Genomic DNA, 20792 nt, shown 5'->3' with positions numbered 1-20792 from the left:
TTTTTTTTTTTTTTTTTGTAGAAATGGGGTTTCTTCATGATGCCCAGGCTCAAATTTGGACTCTTGAAGTGGGAAGAAGATATTCCTCACCTCTACTTGCTCATCCTGTCCTTGTCCCACTGCAATTCGCTTTGTTCCTGTCTCAACCCTTCCACTTGCCACCTCTTCACTCCATTAAAAACATTCTTTTAAGCTACCTACTGGTTGACAAATGAAATAGTATATTTTCAGTCTTCATCCTGCTTAATCTTTCTGCAGCATTTATTTGACCCAGTTACCCACTCTCACCTCCTTTGGGTTTTTTTTTTTTTTTTAATAACAGATTTACTGAGGTATAATTTACATAGCATGAAACTCACATATTTCATAATGCCGTGATTTTTCCTATATTTATAGAATCATGCAACCACCATAGCACTCCAGTTTTAGTGTATGTCCATCATCCCCAGAAGAGCACTGGCATACATTTTTAGGCAGTCCTGGCTCCCACCCCCAGCCTCAGGCAAGCACTGATCTACTTTCTGTCTCTCTAGGTTTGCCTTTGCTGAATATTTCACCTAAGTGGAATAATCCTATCTACTTCTTTTTCTGTTCCTCGTCCTTTCTCCTAGTTCACTTTTCTTTTTTGTTCTTAAAGCATGGTGGGTCATAGAGTTCTTGCATGTGCCCTCTCTTTTGCACATTGTACCCACTTTTTTTTTACAAAAACCACATTCCCACCTATGGTTTCTTCACCAATAACTCAAAAGTGGTTCCTGAACCCCAGTTCTCCTGAGCTGTAAACCAATGCTTTCAGTTAGCTCTGTATCCTGTAGGCTCCTCCAACTCAGCAAAACACAGCTGGTGTCTTTTCCTCAAGTATGCTTTTCCTTCTGTGTTTTGGCATTGGGTTAATGACTCCACCATCCTTTCAGGAATGCTATTTAGAAGCTTCTATGTCTCTTTCAATCACTTTCTCAGTGAGCATTTATTTCGTACTAGGTACTGTGCTTTTCATTCCTGATTTTGTTTAATCCTTATAGCACCCTATGTTTTAGTTACTATGATCCCCATTTTGTAAATATGGGAAACTGAGGCTCTGAAGGATGAGGTATGCAAGATCAAGCACTAGCAAACGTCAAAGCTGAAGTTTAATCCCAAATTATTTCCCTTTTGTTTTTCCTATTTCAAAGGCCGTGCTCTTCCATATCTGTTTATTGAGCCAACCTAAAAGATTTCTGAACTCCCCTTTCTCTGCACTTGCACCATCACTTCCTTGGTTCAGGCTGGCATCATCTCTTATCCAGCTTAATGATGTCATCTTCTGCCTGCTCAGTTTGCCTCCTGTATTTACCCCTTCACACTCCCCTTCTCATTGTAGCCAAAACAAAAGTCATTCTAAGGCAAATCTGATCACATTACCTCCTGAAATTCAGGTAATTTGACAAGTGTAATAAAGCAAGTTGCAAATAACTTTTGCCAAAAATGAATAAAATCTCCCATTGATTCACCTAAATCAACTGGTACAGAGTTAAGGGAATTTCTATAATAATATGGTTCTCATTTGCATTCAAGGAGGCTTTTTTGAGCAGTTAGAAAAGAAGGATGAATTGAAGTTTGTGTTTTGAGAATTGCACATAACTGACTACCCATAATATTGACACCCAGCCTATAATGGATGACCTTTTTGAAGCCCTGATGATTGCCATGCTGATTCCGAGTCATCTGTCAGTGGTTTCAACCTAATCAGAATGTATCTCACTTATGTTGGTTACAGTAGGAAACAGGCTGAAACTTGCTGGCCAGCTTTATCCCAGCACAAATATCCCTCCGTCTCTTTTCTTACCATTCAGCTTGTGCAACCTCTACTTCACTCACACTAAGATCATGTATTGTCCTCTGAACCAGTGAGTGCCTTCACAGCTAGTGTTTCACACTTTTACACAAGTTATCCCTCCCATCCGGGATCCCCTTTGATGCCTTCTCACCCTGGACAATTATTCAAGACACAGATCAAATGTCACTTCCTTTGGGAAGCGCTTCCCTATTTACTCCATATAGAGTTGGTGGTCTCTCCTCAGTGTGCCCGTAATATTGTCTGTATATGTGTCTCTGTGTTGTAATAATTTGATTATGGCTCTCTTTCTCCTAGAACTATCTTTGAATACCCCCCAAAATAGTTAATTATTACTAGGGCATCTTAGAAGGCTCCATGGAGGAAGTGGCATTTTAACTGCTCATGAAAGATAAATAAGAGAAGAAAATTCAGGAAAGATCATTCTGAGCTGAGGGAACAAGCATCAGCAAAACGTAGAGGCATGTATAAGTGGAATATGGAAATGAGGAGAGAGCTTCTGTCTCTGAGAGCTATTTGCAGGCTCTCCTATCGAGTTCAGTTAAATCAAGAACAATGTTAAAATCTTTAAAATATAGTGACTAACCATTGCCTGAAATTTCTTACCGTGTTTAGATTGGGAGTTACGAGCTATTTAACTCTAGTCCTGTCAGGCATTGGTGTTACTGAAAATGCATACAAACTTGTGTCAAATAATTTCTACTATTTCTATATCATCCAATGACATATTAATCTGTAGGTCTACAGACACATTTGATTTTATATAAACTCTGCTCAAGGAGAGTGATTTAAAATGATCTAATATTGCTTACATTGGTTAGCAAATGAGAAAATATAATTCCAGGGAAACATAGTAATGTACCTTAATAAGAGATTAGCTCATGGAGGCAGTTTAATATCAATACTTTGGCAGAAAATTAAGAATTATTTATACTTTTTTTTTCTGGTTTATTGATGATTAGAAGTAAATCGTGATTTACTAATTACTAATCATCTTTCACTGGCCTATATTTCTTACTGATTTGTATTATCTGATTCTATGTATGCATCTTTCTTCTGAATTATGAAACTTGGCTTTAAATGAAACCACACAGGTCTTTGACATAAATTGTCCCAAATTGAAAAACATACAAACACAGAATTTATAAATATGATGTTTATATAATTAGTTTTTATGCTTAATAAACCTGTCAGCTCAGTGTTCTACCCAAACAATCAACAATCCAAATAGATTTTTATATCTTTTCAATAAGTTGAAAACATTCAATAATTATTTTAAAAATTCTGAAAATGGGCTGGGGTTGGTGGCTAATGCCCGTAATCTCAGCACTTTGAGAGGCCAAGACAGGAGGATCTCTTGAGCCCAAGAGTCCGAGACCAACCTGGGCAACATAGCAAGACCTCATCTCTACAAAAACGAAAAAAACAACAAAAAAAATTAGCCAGGCCTGGTGTCGAGTGCCTATAGTCTGTAGTTTTTAACTATTAATACTTGGAGGATGAGGAGGGAGGATCGCTTGACCCCAAGAGATCGAGGCTGCAGTGAGCTATGATCGTGCCACTGCACTCTAGCCTGTGTGACAGAGCAAAGGACCTTATCGCTAAAAATAAATAAATAAATAAAATGTTTAAAAATTAAAAATTCAGAAAATGTAGTTTTAGGTTTTATATAGGCTTTTATTGGAATCTACTGTTCTTTTTCTTTAAAAAAAAAATGTTTAAGTGTTCCTAACTCTCTTTTTCTTTTTTAGGTAGAGATGCAGTTTCAGAGCTTAAAAGAATTTTATGAAACCAAAATCCCTCAGAAGGAGCAGGATGATGCTAAAGCCAAGCCTTGTTCTGACTCGATTGAGAAGCAGTGGCCGCTATTTTTAAAGAAGAGTTTTGTAACACAAGATCTAGGGCTTGAGTTCCTTAATTTAATAAACATGGTAAGAATGACATTAAATGGATCACACCTTCTGCAAGGATTACTCATCAAAGTCAAAATAATAATTTCAAAGGTTCAGCTGTCTATTAATCAGCAGTTCTCTCCTAGGAAGTTCTCGTTAGCTTCATTCAACCTAGACCAGTCCTGAAGCCCAATATTTAAATGCTTACTTGGCCTAGAACTTTGGTTAGTTTATAACAGGAAGGTTGTTTTAACTATTAAGAAGAAAGAGTGACTGTAATCCAAATGCAACATTGTTATTATTAAACAGAGTCCGCAGAAGTCCACCCAAAAGTTCTGTGTTATGTTGAAAGCATGCAACAAAGTCCTTTCAAAATTTCTAGGGGCTAAAGACAACTTCTAAGATGAATCTTCTTTTGAAGAGTTTCTTACCTTAGCAGATCTTTTTGTTGTAAAGGTCCATTGCATTTAGAAAAATACCCTAACCTTTAGCTGTCTTGAATTATGTCTGTAAAATATTCTAGAATCCTTATATCCACCCATAACCGATATAAAATTCCCTATAGGATACTTAATAGATGGTTAGTCCACTTCTCTTTCAATACCTCAAGTATTTTCCTAATGAAACTGTTCATTTCATTGTTGGAGAATGCCAGCTGCTAGAAAACTTTTTTTTTTTAATGTTAAATATATCTGTTTCCATATCTACTCCTAATCTTCTGTAGCTACACAGGAACAAAAATATTCATATTTAATTTCTCTTATATATGAAAGTCCTTCCAACATTAAAAACAGTTGCTATGTCTGAGTGTTTTCTGCAGCATTAAAAATCCTTTCCTTTTGAGAAATGTCTGTTCATATCCTTTCCCCACTTTTTGATGGGGTTGTTTGTTTTTTTCTTGTATATTTGTTTGAGTTCTTTGTAGATTCTGGATATTAGCCTTTGTCAGACGAGTAGATTGCAAAAATTTTCTCCCATTCTGTAGGTTGCCTGTTCACTCTGCTGGTAGTTTCTTTTGCTGTGCAGAAGCTCTTTAGTTTAATTAGATCCCATTTGTCAATTTTGGCTTTTGCTGCCGTTGCTTTTGGTGTTTTAGACATGAAGTCCTTGCCCATGCCTATGTCCTGAATGGTACTACCTAGATTTTCTTCTAGGGTTTGTATGGTATTAGGTCTAACATTTAAGTCTCTAATCCATCTTGAATTAATCTTCGTATAAGGAGTAAGGAAAGGATCCAGTTTCAGCTTTCTACTTATGGCTAGCCAATTTTCCCAGCACCATTTATTAAATAGGGAATTTAGCAAACTATCACAAGAAGAGAAAACCAAACACCGCATGTTCTCACTCATAGGTGGGAACTGAACAATGAGATCACTTGGACTTGGGAAGGGGAACATCACACACTGGGCTTATCATGGGGAGTGGGGAGGGGGGAGGGATTGCATTGGGGAGTTATACCTGATATAAATGATGAATTGATGGGTGCTGACGAGTTGATGGGTGCAGCACACCAACATGGCACAAGTATACATATGTAACAAACCTGCACGTTGTGCACATGTACCCTAGAACTTAAAGTATAATAAATAAAAAAAAAAAAGAAAAAAAAAAAGAAAAATGAGTAAAGTTCCAAAAAAAAAAAAATCCTTTCCATCATTTATGAAGGAGCTTTATTTTTCTTTCTATGCTGATCCTCCCTTCTCAGGATTTTCTGTGGTTTGTCGAGGTCGTTCATTAAATGTAACCAAAGAGTGAACTACAGGTGCAACACAGAGTACAATAAACTGGACATTATTATTTACTAATGAGACCTACAATTATGCTAATGTTTTTAGCAGTAGTTTCACTTTGCTGGTACATATTAAGCTTGTGATAAAACAAAACTCTCATAATATTTTTATTGCAGCCTCTGTCAAACCATGTCTCTCCCATATTATACCTGTATCAGCCATTTACCTTTTTTATACATATGTGAGTTTTTATATATTTTCTTATTTAATTTTATTTTGTTATTCTTCACACATGATCCCATCTTGCTAAACTAATTTGAACCTATCTAGTATATTAGCCATCTGTCTTGGGTTTAATTCTGTAGATATGACAAGTAAGCGTTCTATGGCAGCAATTAGTTCTTAAATATAAATGCCTAAAGGGCAGATTGACATTCCAGTTCATGAAGCAGTCTATTGATTAACCAGTTTTTAAAATAATCATGAATGCTCCCAATAATACTTAATTCAGCCACTACTTCATAATCTTTGTATTAAGTCTATAATGGGAGACTTTCTCAAATAAACTGCTCAAAAGAAGGTTTACCTACCTAGTATCCTATCAATGACACAGACATAATTTGACACAAATCAGGTTGGCTCCTAGTGATCAAGGCATTCTTTCCAAAATGCTCACAAAGTGCTTGATAAGTAATGAACTTATTGCACTGATTTTCAGTGTGAAGCTTACCAATCTGTAAATTGTGTAATCCATCCTTTCCTCCTTTTGAAAATCAGGGCATTTTCTGTTCTCTAATTTTATGGCCCTTCTAGTTTCTGTAGATTTTCAAAGATAACTGACAGCTGCAATTTTCTCTGTACCTGGGATGTGATTAATCTCAGTCTGGAGCCTGAATTCATTTGGAAGAGTTAGGGTCTAACTACCCTCATCTACTTTGAGCTACAATTTTCTCTTTGTCTTGTTTCAACTTTTGTTGTTTGAAGACCATTCTTGTTAAACCTACTTGGAAATAAAATATGCATTAGCTAATTCTAATTTATCCAACACAATCCTTAAGCATTAAAGAAAACTTGCTAAGCAATTTGCCCATGTACCTATGTGATCTAGGTACTTTACTGTAAAAAAAAAAAAAATTATTTTTCGTTTAGAACATTTAGAACATGTATTATCCATCTATCTATCTCTCTGTCTCTCTGTCACACTTTTACATGGTTCAATCAATCTCCTCCCATCTGTTGATTATGTATGTTTGTGATTTACCTAAGGGAATTCAAATACTTTCAAACTGCATAATTTTGTCTATCTTATTACTAACTTCATTTCAGAAATTTTAGTTCTGGAATCTACAGTTGGTACTTTTATTTATTAGAGTTAAATTGCTGACGAAATTCTGTTTCTTGTCTGCACTTTTCCCATCCTTCCAAGCAGTGGCGCGATCTCAGCTCCCTTCAACCTCCAGCTCCCGGGTTCAAGCGATTCTCATGCCTCAGTCCCTAGATTAGCTGGAATTACAGGTGCCTGCCACCAGGCCCAGCAAATAATTGTGTTTTTAGTAGAGACGGGGTTTCACCATGTTGGCCAGGCTGGTCTCGAACTCCTGACTTCAAGTGATCTGCCCACCTTGGCCTCCCAAAGTGCTGGGATTACAGGCATGAACCACAGTACCCAGGTGATCTGGAGCTGTTTCTATTGTCTAATTTTTCACTTGGTTTCCAGTCCTGTAGTCCTGTGTCTTGGCAGAACTAGTGAATATTTATCAAATGCCAGACATTATGTATAAAAAATTGGAGGATCGGCAGATGGTGTTTTCTTCTTCTAGAAAAGGTCACCCTTCTTTCTCCAGGCAGGTGTTGGTGGGCAATCACTGAAGCCAATCAGAAGCTGGCAGAGTTGGGTTTGCAGTATAGTCCTGTCCCCTCAGGCTCCCAGAGTTTTGTATTAAGAGCCAGGTGCTTTCTCTGAGATCTGTGCCCTGGCAGGTCGCAAACTCCAATCTTTGTTTGGGTAGTCTGCTGAAAAACTCCACTCTGCTTTTCAGAGGCCTTTAGCTTAGGTTTTTTAATCCACTGCCCCATATACTCCCGGTATTTTGTCAATCTTCTTTAGAAGAAGATCATTGTGCTTGAAGCCCTCCAAGTGTCTGCCAAAATCTCTGTTGGTTACTCTGCTCCAGGGAAGTCTCGATTATCAGCCTCCTGTCTGCACAAATTGGGAAATCCCCCTGGGATGACAGGTGAGCTCACCACTGTCAGGTTCTTCCCTCTCTGGAGTCAGCCTCTCTAGTTCTGGTTGCAGAGCAGCTCTCTGCTTCCTTCAAATGGATTCCCTCTGCATTTTACCTAGCTTTTCTAGGTATTCTAAGCAAAAGCACTGCTCTGCCCCTGGCTACTCCATTCCACCCAGAAGTCCTTTGTTACTTATTTAGAATGTTTAAGATTGTACAGTCAGATTTTCATTTTTAAAGATCTGCAACAATAACTCATTCCAAATTATATTTTGTATCTACATCTAAATAAACTTAAGTTATCATAATATTCAATGCCTACTTAGATCTCCCAGAAATAGCATGTATTTTACTACTGTGCTTTGGTGGTCTTTTATCTTGATGTCATAAACATGGTCACTCTACCCCAAGGTCTTTGCCACTATCATACGATAAATAAGTTCCTCCTTATTGATTAAAATTAAAGCCCACATGATAATGAAATTTATTGGTTAGCAACATTTGGAGAAATGAAATTGTTGGTAAAGTAAGTAAAACAATTTTTTTCATTCTCATCATATCTTTTGGATCACTAGGCTTTTAAACAAACATTATTGTTGAATCATGGTGACCAGTTTGCTCATCAAGAAGGCAGAGGCTAGCTGGTATATTCAATTGAGTGTTCTGTTCTTTATTGGGTTGTCGTGGCTCAAATTTTCAAGCCAGAAATAGAAAATTTTTCAGTTCATCTAAAAATCATTAAGATCAGAGAAACTGATTCAGGTTCAAATTATGACAGACGTCTTGATGAAAGTTCCAATTTATTTATTTATAATGGTCAGTACCAAGAATGCTATCTGGGATACAGCCTTCCTATTATCAAGGTATCTGACAAGTAAGACATCAGAAAACCATTCATGGTGCATGAATACAAGTGAAAAATGAATGCTTTAGTGGCCTATTTAGACTGGATTATGGCAAAAATTTTCCATGCCCTACATGGAAGTAAAATGAGTACTGTGTTTACTGATTAGACCTCAGGCAAATTATTCAATCTTCTTGAGTGGCCAAAATAATCATCTGCCAAATACAGGATCACTTTTCACAGATCCTACTAGCTAGACATCTACAAATCTTACTATAGCTCTCCTTTCTCTAGACCTCACTCAGAATCCACCATATCCTTCTGATTAAAGTTGTCATTGGCATGCTGCAGTTTCAAAATTTATGTTAAATTATATAGTACATTACCTTCTGGTTAATCATTTCTTTAAAATATGTGAAAGATAACTTTATAATATAGATAAAAGTATAATTTGGGGTGGATTCTGCTGAGTTGTCTAATATCTTTCATAATTTATTATGTATTGTTATTAATAATGAGGGAATATATCATTTTATTACTAGATTATTAAGTTCATGGAGGAAATCTCACTCAGGACCTACAAATATATATATTTTTTGGAATTAGTTGCTACTTTATAATGTATAAAATTATATAAAAATATAAGTGCACAATATCAGTATCATTTAAAATAATTTTAAAATAAAATGGCCTATCTTTAAAATATCCTGTTAAATATTTATGATACTATCAATTGCTGTCATTGAGATGATAGAAATTTGAAGATTTATTGAGAAAGACTGGCTACTAAAAAACATAGTAACTGTTTTGCCAAATGAATGTTCTTGTGCATTTTTTAAATGTTTCTACAGAAATAAAGCACGCGTAGTCTTACTCTTTGCTCCTATTATCATTTTACCACTAATTGAATTTCCCGTTGCTTAAAACCATTGTTTAAAAGATTTCTAATCAGTAAAGCAGAACATATGAAAGCTTGGAAGTGAAATCTTTGATTTTAGATACTGTGCTTCCGGTGTATGGTGTAGTTCTGAATACAGAGATACAGACCCATTTCAGTTCTCACAAAATGGAGGAACTTGAGAAACAGCAAAGGACGTTTAAAATAATTGCAATGTATACAATGGAATAGTTTAAAGAAAAAGAAAAACACTGGTCCTGAACAATCTGTCCCCTCCTATTCCTCAATACTGATATTTTGATGTATTCTAGTGAGCGTGTTAGAATAAAAGATGGAGTATCTTTAAAATGCATATAGGTATACTTATACGCATGTTTTAAATCTTGACTTCAAAAATTCTGGATCCCCTGCTCATTAAATAATCTTTTAAACCCCAGGAAATAACCAGACCCTAGGTAGGAATTCAAACACCCCTTGGGTCTTGAAGAACTCGGGACCTGACGTCTAAGAACAGTATGTGGGTTCCGAGAGCTGAACTGTGCCTCTGTGCAGGGAGTTCGAACTTGTTGGGATGTCAGAACCGTGCTCTGCTTTGGCTGTGATAAAGAATTTGCCTTGTCAAATAGTTATATACAACAAAAAGCTGTATCTCTTGGGAAAGAAAAGCTATTACATGAATTATTAATTTAACAGGCAAAAGAGAACGAGATATTAAATGTGGAAAATGAAGTGTACATCGTGAAGAACATCATGGAAAACCAGAAAGCAGAACGGGAAGAACTTAGCCTCCTTCGGCTGGCATGGCAGCTTAAAGCCACGGAAAGCAAGCCTGTCAAACAGCAGTGGGCAGCATTCAAAGAGCAACTTAAAAAGGTGAGGCAAGGGACAATGGGGTGTGAAAAGGAATGAAATTCTGACACAGGCTAACATGAGCGAACCTCGAAAACACTAGCTAAGTGAAATAAGCCAAACACAAAAGGATAAATATCGTGTGATTCCACTTATAAATGAGGTCCCTGTAGTCAAACTCATAGAGGCAGAAAGCAGAATGTAGGTTACCAGGGGCTGGGAGAGAGAGGGAGGGAATAGGGAGTTGTTTAATGGGTGCAGAGTTTCTGTTTGGGATGATGAACAAGTTCTGGAGATGGATGGTGGTGATGGTGATTGCACAATGATGTGAATGTATTAAATATCATGCCTCTGAAATGTACACCCCAAAATGGTAAACATGGTAACTTTTATTATGTATATTTTACCACAATAAAACCAAAAAAGGCAGCAGAAACCAAGGGCCTTACTCCTTGGTTGTTTAGAACCCTGAGCTCATGCCACATCCTGAGTGTTTTCATGGGGTTTGAAAAATTTGATCACACTCTGTCATTACTAGAATGACCACATTTGCTGGAGATGTCAAAGAAAATGCATGTGTAACTGTCCAATATTTTTTTCAGACTACTCACAACTTAAAACTTCTTCAGGAAGTACTTATGCCTGTGTCTGCACTTGACCTTGGAGGGAGCCTCCAGTTCATTTTAGAGCTACGACAAAAATGGAATGACATGAAGCCTCAGTTCCAGGTGAAGAAATATATTGCTGGATTTGGGTGAATGGAAAAAATATTTAAAACTGTTTGGTTGCAGTTTACCTGATTAATTGCAATAGGCTGGTGAATTTCTATTTTTTAAACAAAAGTATTGCTTGTCTAAAAATCCACTGTAGAGACATTTTTCTTACTGTTTTCCTGCATTCTTTTGAATTTGATGATATACCAACATTTGGGCTACAAAATGTCCTAAACAGATTTTTATCTTAGATTTTTAAAATTCACATGGCTAATTAAACTAGTAATATATTTATCCTGTATTTTCACTCTAATTCTTTTCCTGGGGAGTGCAGAGGTGTTTTAAATTGAGACATCTCAGAACAAGGATGGGCAACCTCGGGCCCAGAGGCTCTGCTGCCCTGGGTCCCTGAGGTGACCACTGTTATGTCACTGTCCTCACCCACCAGCACCCCAGGCATGTACCATCACCCCAGGAATTTTGCTGTGCTCTCCACTCCACCTCTCAGGATATGAGCAACAAAACCACAAGTCATGTTCCTGACCCTGACTGCTTAACATAGTCCCTATTTCCCTACCTCTTGCCTCTCCAAAATGTGACACAACTGCCAAAAATTGCCAGCTGCTAGTCACATCATACTTCTGCCTGGATTCTTATGCTTTGCTGCAAAATTTACATACCTGTGTTTCTAGCTGTCTCTACTTCATAAATGTGGGCCTCAAAGAATCCCAGAATCAGAAGATTGAAGATTCCTTTAGGGAACTGTAGGTTCCTTTAAGACAAAAACCAATGTAAAACATAACCACCACGCCTGCTACACACAAACACACCCACCACTGTAACCCACAGCAAACTCTTTAAAACTCTCAGCAAATGTGACTGGCCTATATTAGGTTCTTTAATACACCCTGTGTTATCTGCTTATATGTGTTTTGTTTGTGTGCACGTTTGCATGTACATGTAAGTTCCTCTAAATCAGGACCATTGCCACCCTTCTTTAGCCCTGTCACTGTGGTGCACATATATTTGATGCCCAAATGCTTAAACTCGAAGACCCTTTTTAGGTCACTCTTCTGAAAATTATCTCCTTAGTCTAAATCATTTCCATTGCTTTTACCTTTCATACAAAAGATCTACGCTTGAAATTATAGTAGCATTCTCTCTCTTTCTCTCACTCTGTCTCTCTTTTTTTTTTTTTTTCTTGAGACAGAGTCTTACTCTGTTGCCCAGGCTAGAGTGCAGTAGCACAATTTTGTCTTGCTGCAGGCTTTGCCTCCCAGGTTCAAGTGATTCTCTTGTCTCAGCCTCTGGGATAGCTGGGATTACAGGTGTACGCCACCACACCCAGCTAATTTTTGTATTTTTAGTAGAGACAGGGTTTTGCCATATTGGCTAGGGTGGTCTTGAACTCCTGCCTTCAGGTGGTCCACCCTCCTTGGCCTCCCAAAGTGCTGAGATTACAGACGTGAGCCACCGTGCCCAGCCTACAGTAGCATTCTCTTTAAAGTATGCCCCCATTGTAAATTCTATTCCAGAATCTGGATTCCCATAAGGGGTATCTGAGCAATGCCGGGTGAAAGAGAAGGCAGTTTATCCTTCCCTACATGTGATGGCTATTTGTGGATCATGGGATGACTGCTTTCGAAACAGTCTGTCTACTATGCTGTTCAGCTGGTGGTTCATTCTGATCATTCTTTTATCACAGAGCACAAGTTATTCCCCTGATATATTTTTACACTCATCTCCTCATGGTGTTTTTACCATACCGCCTGATTCTGTATTAAATATCAGAGATTATCATGGGGCTGCATAAAATATCTAAAATACATTTACTTAACAGATGAATAGAATATTCAGTATGCCATAGAAATGTATGACTTTGTTTTTCCACATAGCTTTGAAACATTTTTGCATTGCTCATGCTATTTTTTTTTTTAATTCTCAGATGAATATAGAAAAATGTATCTCTATCATCCAGCACAATGCCCAAATTTTTTGGAGGGTGGGGCATTCATATTAAGTATTTGTTGACAAATGAATGAGTGATTAATTGTTTAGACCTTTATATTGTCAGTTGTAAAGTAAAAAAGTTCTTTAAAAGCAAGATTTTTTTATCACTTTCAATATTTTAGCAATTAAATGATGAGGTTCAGTACATTATGAAAGAATCAGAGGAGTTAACTGGCAAAGGAGCCCCTGTAAAAGAAAAGTCTCAACAACTGAAGGACCTCATTCACCTCCAACAAAAACAGAAAGAGAGAATCCAGGATTACGAGGATATCCTGTACAAGGTGGTCCAGTTCCATCAAGTCAAGGAAGCGGTAAGGCTTAGAAGGGATGTTTGAAAAATCCTGAGTTTTAAACTATGCAATTAAAAATGAATTATTAAATAATAAATAAAGGCCAAATTGTATCTTCTAATATCAGAAGTTTACACAATCTGGCCCCTATCTTTACTCTCACTATGTTCCTATTCTTCCTTTTCTTCCAGACAAACTGAGCTCTGCATCCCTCAGAGATGATGCACACATATCTAACTCCAACCCTTGACTCTCAGGCTGCCATTATTTGACAAGTCTGTCTTTCTCCTCCCTCTTATCTAAATCCTATACCTCCTTCCAACAATCCTACCTCACTTGGAGTGATTTCTCTCTCTTCAAAAATCCTAGAGCTCATTGTTCATTCCACATATCTTGCATTTTGCTATCTTGATTCTTAATGACTTTTTGATAAGCGTAGCTTCCCTCCCCTACCCCCTGCCCCGCCCAATTCAGTTGTAGGCTCTTTGAGGGCAGAAACCAAGTTCAATATTTTTTTTTTTTTTTTTTTGCACTTGAAGTACCCTCCATCATGCAATCCGGTTTGTTGGTGGCATTTTTACAAAAACTTCATAGTTATGGTCTCTATTAACATAAGATGGAGGAATATTAATTAATATCCCTTTAAAATAGCCTCTAAATTTACTCAGAGCACAGGCCTAGATCTTGCTAAGGTTTTGGTTCATGACCAAAAAAAATTTCCTTCTTTAATGGAACTGACGACATTAGCAGTTCAATTTTACCACCATTGGATTTGCAGCATTCTAACACTTATTTGGCTAATTTCGACCAGCTAGCAAAATGTGCTATAGAAATTAGGCTTAAAAAAAAAAATCTGTCTTCATATAAAACCCAGGTTAATTGTTAATGCCCTAAATTTTAGCTGGGACATTTCATCAAATCAAGAGAGCTGGAGTTTGTAGAGCAGCCAAAGGAACTGGGTGATGTTCACGATGTGCAGATTCACCTCTGGTGCTCTCAGGAAAAGCAAGCACGTGTAGACCATCTCCACAGACTGGCCCTTTCCTTAGGAGTGGACATCATCTCATCAGTGCAGCGGCCTGTAAGCATCCAACAACACCATCATTTAGACTCAGTTCTAACTGGGGCTTGGGCTAGCATATGAAAGAAACCAGGCAGATTGCTTAGTATATGTTAAATTTAAAAATAAATTAAACCATTGGGGTAGTTATTTGTGATTCGTTTCTACCCTCTGTCAAGAGAAAAAATTTTAAGTAGAAAATCTGAATATAAAAGTCTTGTTGAATACCTCTATTCTCATGAAAAAATTTTTAAGAGTATTTATATAGTAGATCTGTGTAGTCCAGTGTCGAAGTCACTTTTTTGCCTTTGACATGTGCCTAATGCAACTAAAAAACTAAAGTTTTAATTTTATTTAACTTGCATTAATTTAAACACAAATTTAAAAATTGATCATCAGTATAGTTATTGGAAAACTTTTAAGTATGTTGGGAGCAATTTGGGTATGGGAATCAACTTTTGAAACTGTAATTAAAAAAATTAAAATACAGATCAAATATTTCTGATCAAAATTTAGCAACAAGTGAGGATGCTCAAAGTATGAAATACACACCAGATTTCAAAGAGGTATTATGAAAAGCAATCATATTAGTATTTTTTATATTACTTACATGTTAAAATGGTGATATTTGGACATAGTTGGTTATTATATTATAAAAATTAATTTTGCTCTATCTTTTTATTTGATTTTTTGATATGACTACTAGGCAATTTTAAATTATTTGTGTGTTTACATTCTATTTTTGTTGGCCAAGGCTGTTTTAGCATTGCTGATCTGGAAGACCATCTAGATCTTAGAGTTCACCCAGGCCAGAGCTATCATTTTATGGATGAAGAATTTGAGGCAAACAGAAATTCCCACCTTACCCATAAAAGCCCAGAATAGAGAAGTCCAAGTCTCCTGATTCTAGCCAGGGCTCATTGGATTTGTTTGACTGCCACTGTCAGACTTCAAAAGAGGGGCCTAAAAGAGAAGGAAATATTCCCAGATCAAATTTTCATCAATAATACACTGGACATTGATTCTTAAAAAAAAATCCTTCTTCAGCCTGGGCACATTGACTCACGCCTGTAATCCCAGCACTTTAGGAGGCCAAGAAGTTCAAGACCAGCCTGGCCTTCATGGCAAAACTCTGTCTACTAAAACTACAAAAATTAGCCAGGCGTGGTATTACATGCCTGTAATCCCAGTTACTGGGGAGGCTGAGGTAGGAGAATCGCTTGAACCCGGGAGGGAGAGGTTGCAGTGAGTCAAGATCCAGCCATTGCACTCCAGCCTGGGCAACAGAGTGAATAAGATTCCATCTCAAAAAAAAGAAACACACACACACACACACACACACACACACACAAAACCCACCACTACCAACAAACACAAAACAAAACAAAAAAATCCTTCTCCAGATTTCTAACTTGAGGGGAGAAAAGATTATGTTTACTCTAACAATAGGTATAACATTAATAAAATCACAATGGCCCATTTTATTTTAAAGTACATGTAAGATATCCACTAAACTATATGAAATGCAGTGAATCTAAAATATATATTTTTTAAACTGAAAGCTATAGAAATACAAATTATCTGCTGTTGTTAATGGAATCGGTTTTTTGCCAAGAAAGAGCTTTCTTTTTAAAAAGTTTTAATTTATTAGTACATTTATTTTTAAAAGAAAAAGAAAGCAAGAAGTCTCACTTTGTGCAAATAATGTAAATTATTCTCCAATCCTCCTCTGGCCTTGGCCCTGGCAGCCCCGCTGTGCTGAGCTGAGATTGGAGCACTTGCATAATGAACCTGAGGTTAAGCTCAAGTTGACAGGAAAATTATAGTGCAGAAATCAAATGTTTCTAATGCATATTTTAGGCCTTTTGAAGTAAAAATTATGCCCTATAATGAATGGTATCTCTGAGGAGTTGGGTGTGATGAGTGAATCTTCAGCACTAAAAATTCGAGCTGGGAAATGTCTTTTCCATAATGTTGGGTGTCTGGCTTCTTTCTGAAATAATTATGCTCAAATATGTTTAAGGTAAAATAAATCAGGAGCCTATTTCTTTTTTTAAAAAGTGTCATTTATGAGTTTCATAATTCAGGTAAATAGCCCACTCATCTCATTGCTGTTTCGCCCATTCTCCCTGTTACCACCATTTGTCTCTTTTAGCACTGCTCTAATGTTTCTGCAAAGAACTTACAGCAGCAGCTGGAGCTTCTTGAGGAGGACAGCATGAAGTGGCGTGCCGAAGCTGAGGAATACGAACGGACCCTATCCCGTACTATGGAGTACTGCGCCATGAGAGACGAGATAAACGAGGTGGGGGCGGGGGGGGGGGGGGTGGTGAGAACTGGCACATTGCCAAAAAGCTGTTTGAACCTAAAGCATGTGTCTAAATGTCCACATATGTGCACACTCCCACACACACAGACACACAGTGAATCAGGAGACTTTCTTCTCACTTATGTCTTTTAATCCACTAAGCAGTGACCTCAGGGCTCTGGAAGTTTGAGTAAACTTCAAGCTCCCAAATTTGTTGAAGTCAGTATGATGTCAATACATAGAAAAACCAATAATTCAGTAGTATGGTTTTTTTGCTTGCTTTTGTTTGTTTGTTTTTTGCTTCCCCCTTCTCCCTCAAACCTGTATAGCAGTCATTTGCTTGAGTGGATACAGCTTTTTCAGGACCCAGAGGAAGGGGTGACATTGACCAGTTCATTGCAGCCAACTCCAGCCTGCTGAGGTTCTATTTAAGGGTCATTGACTCATGGTGAGTCAATGGTGCCAGAGGCCAGGGAGCAGGCACTTTGCTTCGGAGGCTACGAAGTATTATCACTGAGGTCAAGTGGCTGGTTTCATATTTACTCAAACTGCGTGGCTTTTCTGGCAAAACAACTCTTCGAGAATAAAGAAATAACAGATCAGAGTGATCTTCTACATCAATGCACCTCCACATGCTTATTTCTACCTCCTCTCCCTCAACTGTAACCAATTCACAACACCTAGATATTCACTAAATCACAACCACCACCTGCTCCTAGCTAAGCTTTCCATTGAAAGGCTTACTTGTTCTGGAAGAAAACAACTCACAGATTGGGATAGCAACAGTTCTGATTCTTGACTGGGAAGTGATGGCAGAACACAAGGGTACCCATAATTCTAGATTCATCTCCATTTAGAACAAAATGTTTCTGAGCCTATTAAGCCATGAGTCCATTGGGAAAGAAGGTGGTGGAAAAGGAGGCAGTAAACTTTCTTCACTTTCTATTTATGCCCAGTTTACATCAACTAGACCCAGCAAGTATCAAATATTATCCAACAACATTAAAGCACAGAAATAAGTATAAATAACTCAACTTTAATGGTGGCCTGGCTCTGAAGTGGCCCTTCCTGTAGGCCACATATTTACAGACCACAGGCAGGTGCAGGATGGAGCAGGGCTGGAAGAAAAACCAGAGGGGAAGAGAGCAGGAATGGCCACTTTGATCCTGTTAAACAGGAGGGAAGCAGGAACTGACATCTGATAATGATGTTCATTTCAGCAGTGTGCTACAGGACTGTAGAGTTTCAGCTCATAATTTGTGTTTCAGGGAGTTACTTTTGGCTAGAGAGGTGTCGACTCTTTGGGGTTGAACCGGTAGTATAATTTGCCCTGTAGGTGATAGAATGGCCACTTCGGGTTCCTGTACTGCTGCTTACATGTCAATCACGTCTTGTTAAGGAAAACCATCAGAGCACATTGGTCTCCCCAAGGCTACAAAATGTGGATTCATGGTTATGGAAACTGTTCCTTTACAGTCTTTCCTTAAAGTTATCTTCTTTATTCCTCCTTCTCTCTTCTTTCCTCCCCTCCCCCTCCCCCTTTCCTCCGGTTTTCCCTCCTTCTCTTCCTCCTCCTGTACTTCTATTTGTAAACGTTTGTCTTGCTAAAAATCCTCCCTCTTTGCAGGGTTGGTTGGGCTCTACATTTGCTGACGCGCAAGTGGAGCAGGCTGAGGGGTTTTCCCAGCCCCCTCTGGCTCCGTTTCTGTCTCCCTGTAGACCTGTGATATTTATGAAGCTGGGTCTCCCTGTTCAGGCCCTTCCAGCAGGAATTCTATTTATAGGGACTGCCTCATGATGAGACTGTGTTTGGAGCCAGCCGGCCGGGATGACAGATGTCCCTTCCTGTCAGTAGGGACGCCCCAGGATTGTCTGTACCGTGTCAGAATGAGCAGCCAGATACATGCGGGTTTGATTTAGGAATCAGGTATCACTTCAGCATGCTCTTACGTTTTAAGAGAGATATTCTTCCCATTTGCTTCCACTACAGATCCAGTTAATCTTTCATGTAACTTACAATTTCACATTTAAATGACCTTTGAGAACTTTGGGTCTTTGTCGCTTCTCCTTTTTTGTGGAGATATAAGGAGTGTGCACACTCTAGACTTTCCCATGACAGGCCTAAGGGAAAATAATCAGAAGGAATATTTTCCATGCCCCTTAGGAAAATAAAAATACGTATGTTCTAGTTTATATTGTGAATAGTAGAGCCCAAACAGATGACTAGTTTCCACAGTGGTAATAATATTTGCTATCTAGACATTATTCTTATTGTTAGCATTATTAGTCTTTGGGTACAGCTGCTTAAAACATTTGTAAAATTAAATACGATACGTGACACTATTTTTTTTCTGCATAAACAATTAAAATTAGATAACATGCCAGAGGACTAAATCAAGTATAGCATTTAATTTTTAAAGTTGATTTTTAAACACAGTTTCACTTCCAATGTGCTTAAAGTACTGTTAGAAAGTTCACAGACTCTGACTTGCAATGGATTTTGGGGAATGTCCAGTTCAGTATGTTCATTTTTCAGATGGGAAAACTGAGGAGCATAAGACTTTCATGTTAGGAATATGCTACAGGACAACAGAGTTTCAGCTCAGGGTGTTCCAGGGAATCGACTTTAGGCCACAGGCTCATTTGTTGCGCACCAACATGCTTATCATTTGTTAAATTCACAATTCACCATTTACATAATATTTCAGTGTCGTTCAACCACTGCATGGTCTGATGTTAAATATCTTTTTTTTTATGCTTTCCTCCTCTATCCCTATTTTCTGGTATGTCTAAAATGTTTGTATGATCTGATATAATAGCACAGTTCATTTGGTTATTTCAAAAGATTTTCTTTCTTGACCGTGCTATAGCTAACTTACATGGTCTTAACTGCACTGAAAGCCCTTAAAAACGAACTCAGTACCCCAAGGCAAAATAAAGTGTTCTAAATGTAATTTTTAAAAATGTAATGTGATGTGCCTTAAAGACAATGAATGATAGTTTGTGCTTATCTTTGAGTAAAAACCATTTTTTTCCAATTTCATACGAAGATGTAGGAAATCGTAAAACCTTATTTTCTTCATGTCTACCTACTAGAAAAATAATCTTCAGACTGCCAGATTTTGTGTTTTTTCCTACCCATTTCATACAAAGATACATTTGTATGCATGAATGTTGAATATAATTCATATTTTTTCTTGCCTGGCTATATAAAGAAGTTCTTCATACACAAAGCACAATAGACATATTCTCTGCCATGTTACATGACACAGAAACATCATTCTTTACACATCTACGTTTAGAAATGTAATAAGTTAATATCAAGCATGTTTTCTTCTTTCAACCTGACCAAAAAAATTACCTTTACATTTACATGATGTTAATGGAAATTTGTAGCTCAAGGCTCATATTACAGATCACAATTACTTTGCTGAAAAGTATAGTAATGACAGAATTGGGTTGGTATTTATTTTCTCAAGTTTTCCACATAGAACTTGCAGATAATTATTTTACCTTACCGTGAAATTTTCCACTGTAGCAACATCTTGCCCATCAAGAATTATGCGGAAAAGGACTTAGTATATACGTTCCATGTATCAGTCACATGTTCTAATGGCACAAATTCTTTTTTCAATTTGAATAAATCAGTCCAATGAGTTCCAGGGATACAAGTCGATTAGTAGCAGTAAATTAGGATAGAGGAATAGTGTTGCTATGGACACATACGCAATAAAATTAAAACCGCCTGACATTGTATAGCACTTTGCCACTGACAGAATGACCATGGACTGCCACCCATTGGCAGCAGAGGAAGCAGAGAAAGAGTTTGCATAGATGGCAAAACACCCAATAGGGCAGCACAGTGGTATAGTACAGACAATAATTATTTTCCAGATTTATAACCTGAATTCATCATTTTCTTTAAAAAGGACTCCATTATATTCACTCAACGAATGTGTTACTGTGGCTTCTGTGTACCAAGTCATAAAAACACAAATAGCAGTAGCTCACACCTGTGATCCCTGCACTTTGGGATGCCAAGGTAGAAGGACTGCTGGAGCCCAGGAGTTCAAGTTCAGCCTGGGCAAGATGGTGAGACCCTGCCTCTACCATTTTTTTTTTTTTTGAGACAGAGTCTC

General features: G+C 37.6%; 1 protein-coding gene across 1 annotated transcript in view; it reads left to right on the top strand.

Annotated features, from left to right (window-relative positions):
- The window catches only part of CCDC141 (coiled-coil domain containing 141), a 222953-nt gene that overhangs the window by 168404 nt on the left and 33757 nt on the right, over positions 1–20792 (top strand). The window contains exons 12-17 of the mRNA XM_011944052.1: positions 3586–3765; positions 10117–10296; positions 10875–11000; positions 13118–13306; positions 14187–14366; positions 16501–16650. Of these exons, the coding sequence (XP_011799442.1) occupies positions 3586–3765; positions 10117–10296; positions 10875–11000; positions 13118–13306; positions 14187–14366; positions 16501–16650 (1005 nt within the window). The remainder of the gene's footprint in view (positions 1–3585; positions 3766–10116; positions 10297–10874; positions 11001–13117; positions 13307–14186; positions 14367–16500; positions 16651–20792) is intronic.

This window comes from Colobus angolensis, unplaced genomic scaffold, assembly GCF_000951035.1.
Source record: "Colobus angolensis palliatus isolate OR3802 unplaced genomic scaffold, Cang.pa_1.0 Scaffold224, whole genome shotgun sequence".
Lineage (NCBI taxonomy): Eukaryota > Metazoa > Chordata > Mammalia > Primates > Cercopithecidae > Colobus > Colobus angolensis.
Note: the sequence above shows the minus strand (reverse complement) of the source record. Positions and strands in the feature narration are given on the sequence as shown.